Source organism: Solanum stenotomum, chromosome 1, assembly GCF_019186545.1.
Source record: "Solanum stenotomum isolate F172 chromosome 1, ASM1918654v1, whole genome shotgun sequence".
Classification (NCBI taxonomy): domain Eukaryota; kingdom Viridiplantae; phylum Streptophyta; class Magnoliopsida; order Solanales; family Solanaceae; genus Solanum; species Solanum stenotomum.
This window is the reverse complement of record NC_064282.1, coordinates 541,399-560,808: the sequence shown is the minus strand read 5'-3', so window position 1 is coordinate 560,808 and position 19,410 is coordinate 541,399. Positions and strand designations below refer to the sequence as shown.

Sequence of the window (19,410 nt, the reverse complement as noted above, 5' to 3'; positions counted from 1 at the left end):
AAAGGGTTCACGTATACATTGCTATTTTTGTTTCATTAGTAAGCGACTCAAAAGAACCTTGTATGCTTTTTCTTGACATGTTTGTTAAGCATTTTGATTATTATAATAACTAGATTTTTCATGAGATTTTGGGTTCGGATATTAAAAATGGAGATTCTTAAGTTGGTTCAAATAAAAACATTCGACAAGCAATATGATAGATTGACTGACACAACAATATTCAACAACAACACAAAACAACAATAAAACAAAAGAGAAGATCCAACTCAAGGATAAGCCACAATAACAGGCTCAATAGCAGGAATTTGCAGAATAGAGTGCCTACTGAATCCTGCTGCACTCAGAATATGATCCCATTCTTTTGCAGTTCTCTCTTTTCCATTAGTTGTGTGAGCCAACATCATCATATCTAACATGAGACCAACATCCTTGAGGCCTTTTTCTTTGCCAATTTTTTCATCAAGAACTGCCTCCACAATTATAACTTTTCCTGTGTCTTTTGGAATAGCCTCTATGCACTTTTTCAAGATTTGAATGCATTCCTCATCACTCCAGTCATGTAAAACCCACTAATTTTCACCAATCACCACAAGAAAAAAACAAATCCGAAAATTAAATAGAAATAATTAAGGAATATACATTAAATAAAGGGAAATTGGCATAAATAACCACACGCTCAAAAAAATCACCAATAAATACTTTCTCTGTATTCACATTCTACTTGTGCACTTTGAACTTTACATACTCTTTTAAGTAATAATGATTAATATAAATATTTTATCATAACTTATACACGTTCTTTAAGTAACAATAATTAATATAAAAATTTTGCCATAATTTATACCATATTAATTAATTTAGGTCTTGAAAAATGATTTGAGGAATAAGTAATTAGTGTTGAGGGTAAAATAGAAAAAAATGTTTGTCTTTTCTTGTTATGCTAAAAAGTGACAAGTAAAAGTAAAAATCTATTTTTAATTAGTAGACAAGTAAAAGTGAATAAAAAAAAATATTTGTTTGGTTTCCCACCCAGTGAACTCTCTAACAAAGGCGACCCAATACTCAAAAACTCAAAACCTCTAGTTAAGGATGAAGGAATACTTATTACTCCATCACAACTCTTATTGGTAGTAGAAGAAGTATATAATATTTTATCTGTCCAATAATATTTGTCCACTATTGACTTTGCACACTTCTTAAGAAACTATAAATATAAGGATAATTTTACTATATCACCCTTTGAATATAATAAACACAATGTCTTGAAAAATGTAATAGATAAATAACTACAATTAATGACAAGGGTAAATTATGAACTAAGTGTAAATTATCCATTGATTTTTTAAAATGGACAAGTATTGTTGGACATTCCAAAATAGTATAGTGGACAACTATTGTTGTACGGAAAAAATATACACAAATTAAAAGTATATGTATAATATAATGTATATTGGCTAATGGATAAATATTTTTGTCCGATGACCAAATAGGCACATTAAAAGATAGAAATACTTGTTGCATTCATTTCTTATAAATGTTTACGAGTCAGTTTGATTAGCTATAAACTTACTGAGACATTGTCTCAATACTTGAATTAATTTACCCAACTTACCATGAGGAAAGCAGCCTGAGCTTTGGGAACAGAATGAAACATATCCCCTTCAACAGGTACAACACCATGACAAGGAGGAGCAACAGACACGACATGAGGAAGATCAAAGTTAATCCCATTTATCCAAGGAAATGCCTTCACCAACCTACCAAGAGTTGTTCCATTACCTCCACCAACATCCACCAATGAGTCTATCCCTTTGAATATTTCCGCACAATTATCAATAATCGCCTGCATTGTCACCCTCGCATGTCATGCCATTGCGTCGTTGATCAGCTTGCTATGCTCCGGATTGGTTTTCGCATACTCCCACGCGTCCTTTCCGTGAGCCGCACTAAATGCTCCAGTATTTTCTGTCGTATAATTAAATAATTAAAAGTCGTAAATAAGGTGATCACACAATTCAACAACGTACCATTTGACAAAACGCGGGCACTGAGGTAGTGCCATGGGGCAAGCATAACTGGGCTACTTTCAAGTAAGACAAGTGCAGCCATGCTATTTTCTCCATCTCTTTTCAGCAGACGAGAAACAGGTGTTTGTACATAACCCATTTCGCCATTTCCAGTTGACACCAATTTGAATATTCCCCTGTTTATTAAGAACCTCAGGATCCGATGCAGGGAAGAAGCAGAGCAGCCTAGTGCAGAGGACAATTGGCTTAAGGGAACAGGTTCTTGATGGTTTTCCAAGAAATCAGAAATCCCCAATTCAATAGCACATTTGGCGACAGCCATTTCAGTGAAACCAGATATGCATCTCCATATATCCGCTTGAACTTGAGACTCTCCTTGTTGGATTAATTCATTTGTTTCTTTCGCCATATACTAAATTGCTGTGAGAAAGCTCAAAGATTTTGCTATTTAGTGCATGCATGGTGTAAGATAATTTAGCTCTTTATAGAATTATGTTCACTAGCTACAAGTTGGAATAGTAAGTAGAAAGGTGCCAATTTACTTGCTGATTTTTTTTTTCCTATTGACAAGGTCCGGAGGAAAATTGAATATTCACGTGCCAATTTACTCGGCTGATTTTCTTTTTCTTGAATTCAAAACTTGGAATTTGGAAGTCAATTGTATTTATAGATAGGAGGGACCTCTCCCATTTATAGGAGGAGGGGACCTCTTTAGCTTTTTTATACTATATACTAGATAAGTATGGCTCGTGCAACACGGGCCCAACATGCAGTTTTATGGAAAAATTACCGAAATGCACATCTTATGTTTCCCTTATTTCCAATATCCCTTTCTATTTCTAAAAACCTCTAAAATCCCTTATTTTTTAATGCATCCGAGCTACATATTAATGTATCCGAGTTACATATTATGTATCCGATTTATTTTATAATGTATTCGAGCTAGTTTTGTATGTATTCGATTTATGTTATAATGTATCCGAGATACTCTTTAATGTATCCAAGCTACATATTATGTATCCGGTTTATGTTATAATGTATCAGAGATACTTTTTAATATACTCGATCTACATATTATGTATCCGGTTTATATTGTTTTTTAAGGGTTAATGTAATTAAAACCTAAAGAGGAATAGATTGTATTTCATATTAAAACTATGTGATTCCTAAAATTTATCCTAGTTTTATTCATGGTCTAAATTTGACTAATATAAATAAGGGAAAATTGTATATAATAGCAAACTATTAATTCAAATTAAATGCTATAAACATAGTTTGATTTAATTGTAGCCCATAGCAAACTGTTGCTATTTTTGCCTCTCTCCCTGGTGGAATCTCGCTCGCCACTCTCGTTTTCGCTGGCATTCTCACTCGTCTCTCTTGCTTTTATACAAACACAAATGTATAAAATGTATTTGTGTTTGTATAAAGCGAGAGAAAATTGTATATATACATATATTTTTGTTCCCTTCTCTACCCTCTCCTAGATTTCGCTCGCCACTCTCACTCGCCTCTCTCACTTTATACAAACACAAATGTATACATTGCGTTTGTGTTTGTATAAAACGAGAGAAAATTGTATATACAAATACAAATGCATATATTTTCGTCTTATACACTTATGACTATACAAATATGATCTTCCCTTGCCCAGATTTCTATTGTCTTTCTCGCTTTATACAATCACAGATTATACAATTGATTGCTTTGTATATATATACCGAAACAGATTATACGATTGCTTTTTTTGTATATATGTATAGCAAAATAGCCATAGCAAACATAAAGTTTGCTATGGAGCGCAATTATGCAAACTATAGCTATGACATACAAATATGATTTTTGTGTTTGCTATATGTGAAAGTTGCTCTATAAATAATCAAATAACATTTAAACACCATTATATAAAGGAAATAAAAATATTGCTATTTTGAAAATAGTATAGTTGTCAAATATGTTCGGTATATATTTTATGAATGACATACTATTGGTTCTCTATATAGATCGTTATGCATATATAATAGGATTCTTTTATCTACAATTTGTGCATAACGATAGAGTTCTATATAGATCGTTATGCATATATATAGGCACATTTGAATTCATCATTTTCTATGAGTACGTAAGTGATGTCATCAGCTTAGTAGACAACCTTTTTATTATAAAAAAACCAACATATGGAGAAGTTTAAGATGAATACTTGCAAAAGACAAATATATCAATCAATTAAAATATTAGAATGGATGCCAAACTATTCTGAAAGTTTTGTAACTTATACTAACAATATTCCTTATATTTACAACAATGGAGAAGAAAGAAAAAGTGTCTTACCAATCACAACACATATTGCTAAACAATGTAAAAAAAACCCCACTAAGAGTTCCAAATGTTTATTCAAATTACCAACCAAAAAAAGATGATTAAACTGTGGAAAGTGAGGTATATAAGCGTTACACCTGATAAAACACCGATCATTGAAAACTCAAAAAATGCTCAAAGCTTGCAGTATAAAGTTTTCAGTTCCTCTATAATCCAAGAATCAGAAAGAAAATGTAAGATTAAGCTCTATGCATGGTTAAGTTCGGTAGGTGAGTAGATTGATTACCCACTAAGAATTTAATTTTGGCCGCATTCATTTTGCCTCTATGAATGTGGCTCAACTTATCAAACTTACTGGAAGTACAAATGTATAGAGGAAATAGAGTCGTAAGAACTGTTGTTTCTTTTTTCCAAAAGGTGGATTGATTTTAGGCTATTGCATGAAATACCTCATAGATATTGAAATCTCAATTTAGATATTTCAGAATGGATACAGTTTGATGGTGTATGAATAAGCAAGTCTCGCCTCTGACCTATAATCTAATTGGTAGAGAAGTAACAACTCAAGTCTCCGGACCTATAATCAACAAGCTAGTGAGTCATGTTCACTTTGTTAAAATAGAAATCTATATTAACGTCATGTACCTCAATAAAAAGAAATGAACCTTGAAACATAAAATTAACAAAAAAAAATATGAAAGCCGTCTACAATTGAAAGGTTAGTAAACTACAACAAAACCAAGAACACTCTTCTACAACATACAACATTTAGACAATGGCACGTCACCATTGACATATCGAGAAAAGAAAAAGGTTTAAATTAGGGAAAGTTTAACTGCATATAAAAAAATAAGTTTCTCGGACTCGGGTGTGGGTGTCTGATATAAGGGTGCGGATGGGATATGGATCCATGTCTGGATACGGGTGTGGGGATTCGCCTAAAAATAATTCAATATCTAAAAATAGAATTGTAAAACCTAAATTATGATATATTATATGGAGAACTTAAGGACAATCTTGGATGGAGATTGAAGGAAAATGAGTGACATAGAAATTTCTATATAAAAGATATTTCATTTTCTTCAATTTCACTTAGCTTTTGTATTGATTATGGGAATAATTAAAATTGTCCAGACTTTCCCCATCGATTTTAGTTAAAGTACCCAAAATCCGTTGACCAAATCGGACACGGATCCCACACCCACACCCATGTCGTGTCGACACGGGTGCGGCACCAAAAGTGAAGAGTCCGAGCATTTTAGGATAAAAATGTTGCCAAAGACATGCCAACAGAATTGTAAAATACCTTTTATTCATCCACTTCAAAGAAAAAATGTATATATATATACATATACAACACAAGCGTTCCAATGAGATAAATCCATAACTGAATATGCACTGCCAAATCATCAACTTCCACACAAGTCAATCAAATTTTGAGTTATACCTGTAAATCAAGAACACTTGAAACTCAATTTTCACTAAAATCACAAATTTAACTTCACACTTTCAGGTTTTAACTATCAGACTGCAATATTGCCATTGGTGAAAAAATAAACAATTCTTGACAAAAACTAAAATCATATGAAAGTAGTCATTAACACTAACAAGTCTAAAAACAGTAAATTGATGGATCCAAAGTAGAAAGGATAGTACCTTTAGAGGAATGAATTTGATTAGAGAAAGGAAACTCAAAAGTGGTCGAGCCAGTCACTATATATTCAAAACTCAAGAGGTATAGAAAAAGTATTTTCTTAACCATTTGAAATTGGAGTTACTCAGCAGTAATAAAGATTTCTCATCTCAAAAAATAGGACAAACAAGTTTGGTTTGTGAATCTTTATAGTTGGACAAGAGGGTGCAAAAACAACATAAACAAAGCAAATTGCCTTTCAATATAAACCTAAAAATCGTTAAAAAGGTTGTCTTTGTAAAAGTTTTGTCAAATTCGTTAATAATATCTTCAAGGTAGACTGGTAGTAAGACAGGGGGGGGGGGGGGGGGGNAGAATAAATAATGACTAAAGAAAAAAGGAATTTTAAAGACTAATATAGTGGAATAGCAAAGAGACAAAGAAGACAAAAAGGGAACAACTGAGCTTGACCCTTACAGATTCTAAATGGATCCCAATTGTGTCCCTCAAATTATACTATTTTCCATTAGTCCAACTTCATAGTGATTTAGTTCTAAGCTAAAATTCCTTCTTTTTATGAGTTTGGGAGAAGTCAATTGAGTTAATAAAGTACAGTCTTTGATCAAGATGAGTGCAAAACTATAGAAGGTAAAGGTACAACCTTTAACCAAACACTAATTATGTACATAACTTGCTTCTTCTATTTCTTATTATTTTGCCGTGAATTCCACATCAACTTGAGCTTGAGATCTCTAGGTTCGATTCATCAATGTCGGTATCTCAATCACAAATTAATGTTGTCCTCAAAATACCTCATAGTTTTTAGTCAAATATATCCTTATGGATCTAAATATGTTTGGCTAACTACGACGGAATAGAGTCATTCTAAGTATAATCAATTCTTACGATATGTCAAATAGAGGGGATCAGTCATGTAATAGAACCAACGAAAGTTTCACCATGAAAAATTCCAAGAACATGAAATGAATAAAATTAACTTACTTGGCAAAAGTGCATTTGAAATCCCACTTGAATAAACAAGAATCTCCTTCCCAATTTATCAACATATATAGTAGTAAATAGAAATTACAGTGGCAATGATATTGACTCCACCAGTGATAACAATAGACAAAGCTGATTCATAGAAAACATAGTCACATTGATTCCAGTAAGTTGCTAGAAAAATGGAATCATAATTGCCATGGTGAGATGTGGCATATATTTCTTTTGCAACAAATTCCTCCAAGGGTGTTCTATTTTCCTAGAGATTTCATTTGCCACAACTAAATCATTGAACTCTTCATCTATATCTTCAATTCCCCTGATTCTCTTCAGCTTAAACTTGGCTTTGTTGTAATTACCACGTTCTATCATGGAATTTAGGTCTCGGGGAGGAACAATGAGCCTACTGTGATGATTAATACAGGTACCATGGTACCTCCTAAGCTCAATCTTCACCCCCCATGAGTCTTGGCAAAGAAATAGTTCAAGACATGGGCTCCAAGTATACCAATTATGATGGACAGTTGAAAACCAATGTTGAGTGCTCCTATGTACTTTTATGGAGCCATTACAGATAGGTATAGTGGAATAAACTCCAATTCAATGAAACAAAAACAATGTTAATCACCATGCAACAAAGATATCAAGCTTAACTAAAACTAAAAGAAGAAAACGACAAATAATTAGTCCTCTATTTCAATTTTTTAGTGTCTTATTGTCATCATTTTTGCTCTGATTAAAAGAGAATGTCTCTTTCTTTCTACATAGGATGACTCTCTAAGTTTAACATTCTACCTAACATGTTTAATACGTCAAGATTAAGATAGTATTTTGATACATTATACACATCTTTAATTTAAGATGTATGTTCAACTGTAACAGTTTGTTGGACTTGTAGTATGCAGATCACAAATTTATTGTTATAAAAATCAGTAGATCTCAAACTTGGCCAAATGAGACAATTGAGGCATTTGAACAATATGTTGAACCAAAATTCAGACTTTTTGTTGCTTAAATAAAAATAAGCACAAAATGCACTCAGAAGTTAATCCAGCTAGCATCTTTGTTACAAACTCTTCATCTGACATCCAAGATTGCTTCTCCTTTATGAAATAGCATCTTACTATTTCAGAAAAATGCACACAGAAATAATTACAGAAAGGGGTCTAGCCGTTAATTACCTCTAACACGGGTGGCGTTGGATACTTGAGAAAATCTGGATCTTCTTGTTCCTAAACTTCCTACACATCTTCAAAGTTGTAGAATTAATTGAATGAGGTTTACTAAAACAGAAAACTAAGGAGCAAAGATTCTGCAAAGTCTTTTAGCGCATTACTGGTGGAATATATCAAATTTTTCCAGAACTATTTGTCTTTTTCTCTTAACTTTTTACAAGTCGAATGTATGTACCACCTAGTAAAGAAAACTTGAATCTTCGATATGGGGATGAATTTTTTGCTGATTAATTCGAGTGGGTGTTTCAAAGTATGGTTGATAAGCTATTTGTCAAAATTAAAAAAAACTGTATTGGAAAATGCTCTTTTTGAATTGATGATCTGCTCTGTACAATATACCTATATTTATACAAGTATCTTGCTAACTAACTGTACAGGTGGCTATTTCTAATTTGTCTACCTCTAACAAACTAATGGATAAATACAGAAATTGTATAATAAAAGATGCCTTAATTAAGTTCTAGAAGAGAGTGTATATGCTAAAGCCCAGACGTTTAAAACAGATTCAATCAACATCTGAGGCCCACGTTTGAGGCCCAATGGTTGTATAACCCAAGTCCATAATATCATTTGTAGGGTCTTTCATTTGTAGCTACTTCCATTCTTAAACTAGTAGCCTGGAAGAGTGTAAAATCGTCTGAGAAGGAAGAAGAATTCCAACACCCCCCCTCAAGTTGGAGGGGATGAGACACCCAACTTGTGAAAAAGAGAGTGATGGGTAGGCCCGGTGAGAGATTTTGTAAACAGATCTGCAAGCTGAGATGAAGATCGAACATGAGAGAGCGAAATAAGACCGGCGAGGTACTGCTGACGAACGAAATGACAGTCGATTTCGACGTGTTTCGTTCGTTCATGAAAGACCGGATTTTTAGCAATATGTATGGCAGCAGAACTATCCGAATGAAGAGGAACCGGCAAACTGATCGGAACATTGAGATCTACGAACAATCAGACCAACCAAGTAAGTTCGGCAACGACTCGCCTCATCGACCTATATTCAGCTTCAGCTGAACTGAGTGATATTGATGCTTGCTTTTTTGATTTCCATGTAATAGGAGAAGAACCAAGAGAAATATAAAAACCACTGACGGACTTTCGTGAATCTGGGCAGGTTCCCCAATCGGAATCACAAAAGGCAAGGAGCTGGAAGGACGGCGAACTGGATATAAAGATCCCAAGACCTGGATCATTGAGCAAATAGCGAAGTACTCGTAAAGCCGCAATAAAATGAGGAAGACGAGGGTCCTGCATATACTGACTAAGGTGCTGTACAGTGAATGAGAGATCCGGCCTCGTGTGAGTCAGGTAATTCAGTTTTCCCAGTAAGTGTCGATATAGAGTGGGATTCGTCAAAGGAATACCTTCATTTGCCTTCAATTTGACAGAAGAATCCAGAGGTGTAGAAACAGGAGTAAGGTCCAAACAATTGAACTCTGTTAATAATTCAAAAATGAACTTCCTTTGAGAAAGAATTAAACCATATGGTTCCCGAATGACTTCCAAACCGAGGAAGAAGTGTAAATTACCAAGATCTTTAATCTTAAATTCTGCATCCAAGAATAACTTGAGTTCCTGTAAGTCGGCTGGATTATCTCTTGTCAATAAAATGTCATCGACATAAACTGCAACTATAGAAATCGAATTAGTAGACTTCTTAAAAAACAAAGAATAGTCATTGAGAGAATGACTAAAACCTTTGAAATTGAGGGCTGCAGTGAGTTTTGAATACCATTGTCGAGAGGCCTGTTTTAGGCCATAAATAGACTTCTTTAATAAACAAACATGATTAGGAGAAGGAGGAGAAAGACCAGTAGGAAATTTCATGTAAACTTCCTCATTGAGGTCACCATGTAGAAATGCATTGTTTACATCTAATTGAAAGAGACCCCAGCCTTTCTTTACTGCAATAGCCAAAATACAACGAACAGTGGTCATCTTCACCATTGGTGAAAAAGTCTCATTGTAATCCACCCCTTCTTTTTGTATATCACCTCTAATGACCAATCTGGCCTTAAATCTCTCAATACTACCATCTGAATGTTGTTTGACTTTGTAAACCCACTTGCAAGGCAAAGCCTTTTTCCCATGAGGCAAAAGAACAACATCCCAAGTTCTGTTCAGTTCCAAAGCAGCCAGTTCTAGATTCATGGCTTCCTGCCAAGCAGGATCATGTATTGCCTGTTCATAGCTAGCAGGTTCATGGATATTAGAGACAGAGTTGAGCATAACCCGATTAGAAGAGGATAAAGAATTGAATGGAAGGGAAGTAGGAGTGACAGGACTAAGAAAACAGGAAGAACTTACATCTGTGAGTTGTAAAACATGACAAATATAATCTGTAAGATAAGAAGGAGTTCGAGTAGTCCTAGAAGACTTTCTGACAAGAGAATCAATAATAGGATTTGGATGGGGAGGATTAGGAGATGTACTGATAGGAGAAGGAATAGGATTACAGTCAGAAGAGGGAGAGGAAGGAGGAATAGGCAAAGTATCAGGAACACTGGACAATGTAGAGTCAGGTGCAGGTGTAAATGAAGGAAAATCAGAAACATGTATATCTGAGGGAGGAATTGGAAATAATCTATGAGAAATGTGAGACAGATCTGATGAAAAGGGAAAATATTCTTCATAAAAAATGATATCTCTAGAAACAAAAATTTTCTTTGTTTTAAGGTTCATGACTTTGTACCCCTTTTTCCCATAAGGATACCCCAAGAATACACAAGGCAAGGCTCTTGGATCAAACTTTGTTCTATGAGGAGAAGTAGTGGAAACAAAACATAAACAACCAAAACATCTTAGATGTGAATAAAAAGGTTTATCTTTAAAAATAATTTCAAAAGGTGTTTTGTGATTCAAAATAGAAGAAGGAAACCTGTTAATCAGATAGGTGGCAGTTAATAAACATTCTCCCCAATAAATGATAGGTAAATGAGATTGATATAACAAGGCTCTTGAAGTTTCAAGCAAATGCTTGTGTTTCCTCTCCACTATTCCATTTTGTTGTGGAGTGTAAACACAAGTAGTTTGGTGAATTATTCCTTTGGAAAGAAAAAAATCAGAATGCAATTTTCCAGCCCCTAATTCAAAAGCATTGTCTGTTCTGATTATTTTGATTTGGGAGTTAAACTGTCTTTTAACCATGGAAATGAAGGATTTAAGAACAGAAAAAGCATTGGATTTAGAACTAAGTAGATGAGTCCATGTTGCTCTACTAAAATCATCAACAATGGTTAAAAAATACTTAAAACCATTATATGTAGGAGTGTTGTAAGGACCCCAAGTATCCACATGTATTAGTTCAAACACTGATTTAGTAGAGAGGCAACTTTTAGGAAAAGGCAATTTAGATTGTCTTGCCATAGGACAAATAATGCAAGGAGATGAAAATTTGGAACAAGGTAGAAAAGCTGGAACAATATTCTTCATATTACTCAAAGGCATATGGCCTAATCTATAGTGCCATAGCTTTTCTTTTACATTTGAATCAAAGAAACTAGAACATGAAGTAAAGACATTGGCAGCAGAATTAGGAAAACAAGAACTATTAGATCTAGAACTAGATAGGTTCTTTGTGAGAAGATCATCTTGATCACCATGTCTGAGATCAGAAAGACTCTTAGTAACAGCTGGTTGAGGAGACTCGAAAATATATAGACCCCCTTGTTCCTTACCAACCTCCAGAGGGCTCTTCAATGAAGGGCCCTACAACAGAAAACATTTGTTAGGGGTAAATAAAATATATTTCTGAAACTGTTTGCACAGTTTATGAATAGACAAAAGATTGCACTTGAAAGACTGAATATAGAGGACATGGTGAAGAATTAATTTAGGAAAGAGTTCCACAGATCCTGAATGAGTTACAGTGACTCTATGTGAATTAGGAAGAGTAACCATAATAGGTTGAGGCAAAAGACTGAGATTAGAGAAAAGAGTTTTATTAGATGTTATATGCTCAGAAGCTCCACTGTCTAAAATCCATGAAACATTGCCAACTGTAAACAGAGAAACATTGGAATTGGGTATACCTGCACAAGTGATGTTAGCAGATCCATCACTAGTATTGCTAGTTTGATGGTTCATTTTCTGTAATAGTTGCAAGAGTTGAGCAACATTCTCCTGACTGAGTGAAGTTTGATCTGTAGAACCTTCCACACCATGACTGTTAACCTCAGATGAACTAAAAACATTGTTAGCAACATGACCTTTTTGGTATTTTTTATTCTTGGTGAACTTAAAATCATCAGGGAATCCATGAAGCTTATAGCACTGTTCAATAATGTGACCTATCTTCTTGCAATAGTTACAAATGAGATTGTTTTTCTTAGAAAAGTTCCCTGGCTTAGGTTTATATTCATCAAACCTCCTAGTTCCTGAATTTCCAACAAGAAAGGAGGCAGACTCTGTTGGGTAATTAGGAACATCATGTATTTCTCTCTGTTTTTCATCTTGAACTACTAGAGAGTAAGCTTGACCAATGGTAGGAAGAGGGAAAGACAATAAAATGTTACTTCTAACCCCAATGAAGGTGTCATTAAGACCCATGAGAAATTGAAGTAGCCTTTCATCCTGATGAGCTTTGACAATTTTTTCTTTAGCACCACATACACAATCACAAGAACAAGCTGAAAAAGTGTTAAGAGCATCAAGCTCATCCCAGAAACTTTTCATCTTGGTGAAATAAGTAGAAATACTAGAATTTCCTTGTACAACAGCATTTAACTCTTTCTGTAATTGAAATAATTTTGCTCCACTAGCCTGACCAAATCTGTCTTCCAGGTCAGACCACAAGACTTTTGCACTTTTGGAGTACAAAACAGATTCAGCAATCTCTTTTGAAAGAGAATTCAGCAGCCAAGATAGCACTATATCATTGCATCTTGACCAAGATTTCTGAAAGTTTATATCAGTGGGAACATCTAGGGATCCATCAATGAATCCTAGTTTGTTCTTGGCTGATAGAGCAATGATAACCCCTCTTCTCCAGCCACCATAGCTTCTACCATCAAAGATGGTGGAAACCAAGTTCATCCCAGGAGAGTCTGAGGGATGGATGTAGAAAGCATGTGAGGGATCTACTGCATTAGTTGCAGAAATCCTTTCACTCATTTCAGTAACACTACCAGAAGATATTTGATCATCCCCCATGAGGAAAAAGACAAAGAAGCAAGGAAGCAGGAGCTGTAACGAGAAGGGAAGAAGAAAGACTGAAGAGCTATTAACCTTGCTTTGATACCATGTCAAAATTAAAAAAAAACTGTATTGGAAAATGCTCTTTTTGAATTGATGATCTGCTCTGTACAATATACCTATATTTATACAAGTATCTTGCTAACTAACTGTACAGGTGGCTATTTCTAATTTGTCTACCTCTAACAAACTAATGGATAAATACAGAAATTGTATAATAAAAGATGCCTTAATTAAGTTCTAGAAGAGAGTGTATATGCTAAAGCCCAGACGTTTAAAACAGATTCAATCAACATTTGAGGCCCACGTTTGAGGCCCAATGGTTGTATAACCCAAGTCCATAATATCATTTGTAGGGTCTTTCATTTGTAGCTACTTCCATTCTTAAACTAGTAGCCTGGAAGAGTGTAAAATCGTCTGAGAAGGAAGAAGAATTCCAACACTATTTGAGAAGCTTCTCCTGAATTTTGAAAGCTAGTCAAATGATTTGGTTTGGAAAAATAGGGTAGACTGAAAGGGAGGGTTAAAGAAAATTGGAGAATCATCGAGAAGCAGAGTAATTGAAGAAAGAACATGTGAAAAATACGAAAATACCCTTGGTTTTGTTCTAAATAACAAAGAATAGACCTATGTCCAACTTTGGCTACACAATGTACAATCAAACTATGCTGTGGTCGTCCTGCTCTTCATCTTTCTATAACAAACAAATATATATATATATATATATATATATATATATATATATATATGTTGGACTTTCGTAGCTTATCTATACCGTTCTTAAGTTATATATAATAGTTAGTTTATTTGCGTGATTTCAGTACAAGATTTTTAAGTTCTTAGTTGATTATAGTGGGTGTTACTTTGTGTTGTAACGAAACTAAATTGATGCGGTAGAATGTAGATTCATTGAAAAAGAGTAGACACAATAATAGAGACAGGGACTGTTGGAAACAGTTCCTTAATTAGATGTACAAGAGTGATTGTAACTTTGAATTACTTGGGTTAAGAAGAGATTGAAAAAAAAAAACATACAAGAGGTACGATATGATTTCTAACTCCCTTAAAAAATGAGTATTCCACTTGGTTCAATTCGATCAAACAAATAAAGTATATATGAATCCTAATAAATTTATGTCATCATACCATAGTGGAAAATAAATCAACTATTAGATCTCAATTGTCTTACAACTTACAAAAAAAAAATATCCCCACGAATGATAAAAATAATATTTGAAAATATTTTTGAGTTCAAGTAACTTTATTAGAGTATTTTATTTATGCAAAATATTTAGTTGAGACAAACAAAATGTTGGTCAAAATGCTATATAATATTCTTGTAAATATATTTTTTAAAGAAAATAAGCAAAATAGTAATGAAAACTTAATTTTCTCTATATGCAAATAATTAATCTAAAATTTGTAATCAGTCGTATTGGACCCGCCGACGAGTAAAATTCATGCTTAAGGGTTTACATATATTCCCTCTGTCCCTATATCTCGTTCATTTTTCATTTTTTAGTTGTTCCTAATTACTTGTCCATTTTGACAAATGAAGAAACAATAATTCTTTTTACCTATTATACCCTCAATTAATTACTTTGAAAAAGGTATAATTTTTTGAAATCTTAAGTTTTTAATTCATCAACTTCATAATTAATAGGGGTAAAATAGTAAACTCACTATATCAATCATTGTTTTCTTAATAGTTGTGTCAATTCAAAAGTGAACAAGTAATTAGGGACAGAGGGAGTACATTGCTACAAGTAAAATTACCTGCTCCTCACGTGAGAATTTAATATCACATAATTTATAAAATAATACTTAGAACATATCAGTCATTAAAACTAAAACACTATATTATCTTACATAAAAGATTACATAGTAACGAACATTAATAATGTAAAGGAAAATGCTAATTATAACAGATTATCATTTATCCTTCAATCAATCATCTTTCATTTGATTTTATAATTTATCTTTTTGCTTTCAGGAAGTGTTACTATTTGATATTTTTGGGAAATCAAACGAACATCAACAATATGAGATATTAAATTTTCTAATAAATAAATAATCGTTGGTGCAGGGATAAATAAATTTTAAAAGGCTGAAAAAGGTGAACAAATATTCTAATTCTAACGTATAGAAAGTTTAGCCCTAACTTTTGCTTTACATATATCATTTTAAAGTTCTCTATTTAAATGTATCATAAGTAATTATTAAAATGGAAAATTAATGGAAAAATGTATCATATTGGACAACAATTCAACTTATTATATATAGGGGTGTTCATGGTTTGGTTTGGATCGGTTATTAGTTAAAACCAAAACCAAACCAATTGAAATCGGTTTTTAAATTTCTAAAATCAAACCAAACCAAATAAAAAAATAACCGTCGTTTGGTTATCGTCGGCTTGGTTAGGTTTTTTCGGTTCGAAAGTACTAAGTTTGTTTAGGACATACGCATCTCGATAGACACAAACACTTAGTACATGAATAATTCACAAATAAGCTATTACACGAACAAAAGGATTCATCCAATGTACCAAGTTTCAGAAACTAAAAAACCCATTATTAATAGCATAAAGTTGGTTTAATATTGTAGAGATCTCAACATCTTATCAATAGACTTTTCAATAAAATTACACCTTAAAATATTGAGAAATTACTTCTAAAAAAACAACCAATAATTCATAGTCAAAACTAATCAATTACCATCTTCTTTAGCTTGAACTTTAAATAATTTAATGTTGAGTTAGAAAATTTTATAAAGAACAGAGAAAGTGAGATCTTTATTGAGAGATTTAGACTTAAGGTTTTAATAGTTGGGCTAAAATTTAAGTGTCGGGCTTAAGAAAATAGTAAAATTAAAGACTTAAGTTAATTAAAATTTATCAAAATACTTATATTTTATTTATAAATAATTATAAAATTTATACATGTAACTTTTCGGTTCGGTTTGGTTATTTTTACAATTAATTTTTAGTAAAACCAAAATCAAAACCAAACCAAATAATATCGGTTTTTCATAATTTAAAACCAAATCTAACCAAAAAAAACCAAATATCGATCTTTTTAATCGGTTTTGTTCGAATTGCGGTTTGATTTGGTTTTATAACCATAGCCATGAACAACCCTAAATTTATATATACTTGAAAGGGAAAAATATTACACAAAACTATTCAGTTTGTTGGGTGTTTTTATAAAACCAACATACTAGAGTGATGAAGTTCAATTTGAAACTACACTTCTATTACAATTCATTTTAAAGATAAACTTAATTTTTTTTTGCGGGGAGGGGGGGGGGGGGGGGGGGGNNGGGGAAGGACCATTATTTTTGATATTTTAAAGTCATTGGTGCAAGTCGGAAATTTTTTTCTTTTTGGTCATTTACGAAAAAAAATAAAATTTTGATTTTTCTTTTTCGAAAACCATTATTTTTTATATTTTAAAGTTATTGGTGCAAGTCGAAATATTTTTTGAGGTATTTTTATAAACAAACTTTAATTATTTTTTTTGGTGGGGGGTTGAGGGTGGGGCGGGGGCGGAGGTGGGGTGAAAAAATAAAAATTTGAAATTTGAAATAATTTTTAAAATCAAACTTAAATTATTATTTTTTTTGGGTGGGGGTGGGGGGCTGGCGGGGGGCGGTCGAGGGTAGGGTAAAAAAAATTAAAGTTGAAAAATATTTTTTAAAACAAGCTTTAAATTTATTTTTTCAACAAAAACATTGTAATTTGAAGTTGGAGGAAAATTTTGGAAAATGGTTTCCTTAATTTTTGAAGGGACGTCATTTTCCTTAAATTTGAGGAAAATGAGTTGATTTGGAAAATATTTTCCAAAACATTTTACCCAACCAAAATAAGAAAATTAGAAATGTTTTTCTTCGTACCAAACACACCCTAAGGGTTTACATATACATCGCTATTTTTGTTTCATTAGTAAATAGTAAGTGACTCAAAAAGAACCTTGTATGCTTTTTCTTTGACATGTTTGTTAAGCATTTTGATTATTATAATAACTAGATTTTTCATGAGATTTTGGGTTCGGATATTAAAAATGGAGATTGGTTCAAATAATAACATTCGACAAGCAATTTGATAGATTGACTGACACAACAATATTCAACAACACCACAAAATAACAATAAAACAAAAGAGAAGATCCAACTCAAGGATAAGCCACAATAACAGGTTCAATAGCAGGAATTTGCACAATAGTGTGCCTACTGAATCCAGCTGCACTCAGAATGTGATCCCATTCTTTTGCAGTTCTCTCTTTTCCATTAGTTGTGTGAGCCATCATTATCATATCTAACATGATACCAACATCTTTGAGGCTTTTTCCTTTGTCTATTTTTTCATCAAGAACTGCCTCCACAATTATAACTTTTCCCGTGTCTTTTGGAATAGCCTCTATGCACTTTTTCAAGATTTGAATGCATTCCTCATCACCCCAGTCATGTAAGACCGACTAATATTCACCAATCACCCAAGAAAAAAATATAAATAAATCGAAATATGTTATAAGTTAGTTTGATCAGCTTATTATAAGATAAATATTTTAATTAATTTACCCAACTTACCATGAGGAAAACAGCCTGAGCTTTGGGAACAGAATGAAACATATCCCCTTCAACATGTACAACACCATGACAAGGAGGAGCAACAGACGCAACATGAGGGAGATCAAAGTTGATCCCATTTATCCATGGAAATGCCTTCACCAACATACCAAGAGTTGTTCCATTACCTCCACCAACATCCACCAATGAATCTATCCCTTTGAATATTTCCACACAATTATCAATAATCGCATGCATTGTCACCCTCGCATGACATGCCAGTGCGTCGTTGATCAGCTTGCTATGCTCCGGATTGGTTTTCGCATACTCCCACAAGTCCTTTCCATGAGCCGCACTAAATGCTCCACTATTTTCTGTCCGAGATATAATTTCATTAAATAATTAAAAATTATAAATAAGGTGATCACACAATTCAACAACGTACCATTTGACAAAACGCGGGCACTGAGGTAGTGCCATGGGGCAAGCATAACTGGGCTACTTTCAAGTAAGACAAGTGCAGCCATGCTATTTTCTCCATCTCTTTTCAGCAGACGAGAAACAGGTGTTTGTACATAACCCATTTCGCCATTTTCAATTGGCACCAATTTGAATATTCCCCTGTTTATCAAAAACCTCAGGATCCGATGCAGGGAAGAAGCAGAGCAGCCTAGTGCAGAGGACAATTGGTTTAAGGGAACAGGTTCTTGATGGGTTTCCAAGAAATCAGAAATCCCCAATTCAATAGCACATTTGGCAACAGCCATTTCAGAGAAACCAGATATGCATCTCCATATGTCCGCTTGAACTTGAGACTCTTCTTCCTCTCCTACATCGTTTAATCTTGCAAATCCATTTGTTTCTTTCGCCATATATATACCAATGGCTGTACGTGAGAAAGCTAAAAGAGTTTAATTTGCTATTATTAAGTGGTGTTAGATAATTAAGTGATTCAGCTATTTATAGAATTACATCTTACACTGGCCAGAAGTTGGAATAGTAAGCACAAAGGTGTATGTCCCCAACCATGCTCGGTTCACATAAACGGATGCTTATTCGAGATCATACTGTAGTGTTATATTTTTTAAAATAATACATAGATGTGTCAACCTACCTTCAAAGTATAATATAAATATATAATACGATGATGATTGGTTGTAACAATGAGTAAAGTTATAAATTTAAATCTATATCTGTTTTTCTTCTTCTAAAATTGGTTAATACCCCTCTAGCTCTATGTGGTTATTGATAACACTTTTTGACATTTTAATTGATATATTATTTTATTTTTGCTTTAATCTTTCAAAATATTTCAAGTCTGTCACATTGGAAATTCCTAAAAGAAAATTTAGCACTGTAAATATTTTATATAATTAAACCAAATATGTATTTTAAAAAATAGTAGTGATATAACATATAGTCAATGGATTGAATCGACCTC

General features: G+C 33.3%; 2 protein-coding genes and 1 pseudogene across 2 annotated transcripts; all 3 read right to left on the bottom strand.

The window, feature by feature from the left end:
- Positions 1-266: 266 nt before the first annotated feature.
- Positions 267-2,436, bottom strand: LOC125843942 (acetylserotonin O-methyltransferase-like; annotated as a pseudogene).
- Positions 2,437-11,786: 9,350 nt separating this feature from the next.
- Positions 11,787-12,927, bottom strand: LOC125853742 (uncharacterized). The gene is made up of 2 exons (XM_049533477.1): positions 12,245-12,927; positions 11,787-11,921 (listed from the first exon to the last, which is right to left on the bottom strand). The coding sequence occupies exons 1-2, from the start codon at positions 12,885-12,887 to the stop codon at positions 11,887-11,889; spliced, it is 678 nt and encodes a 225-aa protein (XP_049389434.1). The 5' UTR covers positions 12,888-12,927; the 3' UTR covers positions 11,787-11,886.
- A 4,548-nt stretch (positions 12,928-17,475) lies between these two features.
- Positions 17,476-18,932, bottom strand: LOC125853741 (acetylserotonin O-methyltransferase-like). The gene is made up of 3 exons (XM_049533476.1): positions 18,415-18,932; positions 17,991-18,343; positions 17,476-17,878 (listed from the first exon to the last, which is right to left on the bottom strand). Exons 1-3 carry the CDS (start codon positions 18,839-18,841, stop codon positions 17,576-17,578), a joined length of 1,083 nt encoding a protein of 360 aa, XP_049389433.1. The 5' UTR covers positions 18,842-18,932; the 3' UTR covers positions 17,476-17,575.
- Between the last annotated feature and the right edge of the window lie 478 nt (positions 18,933-19,410).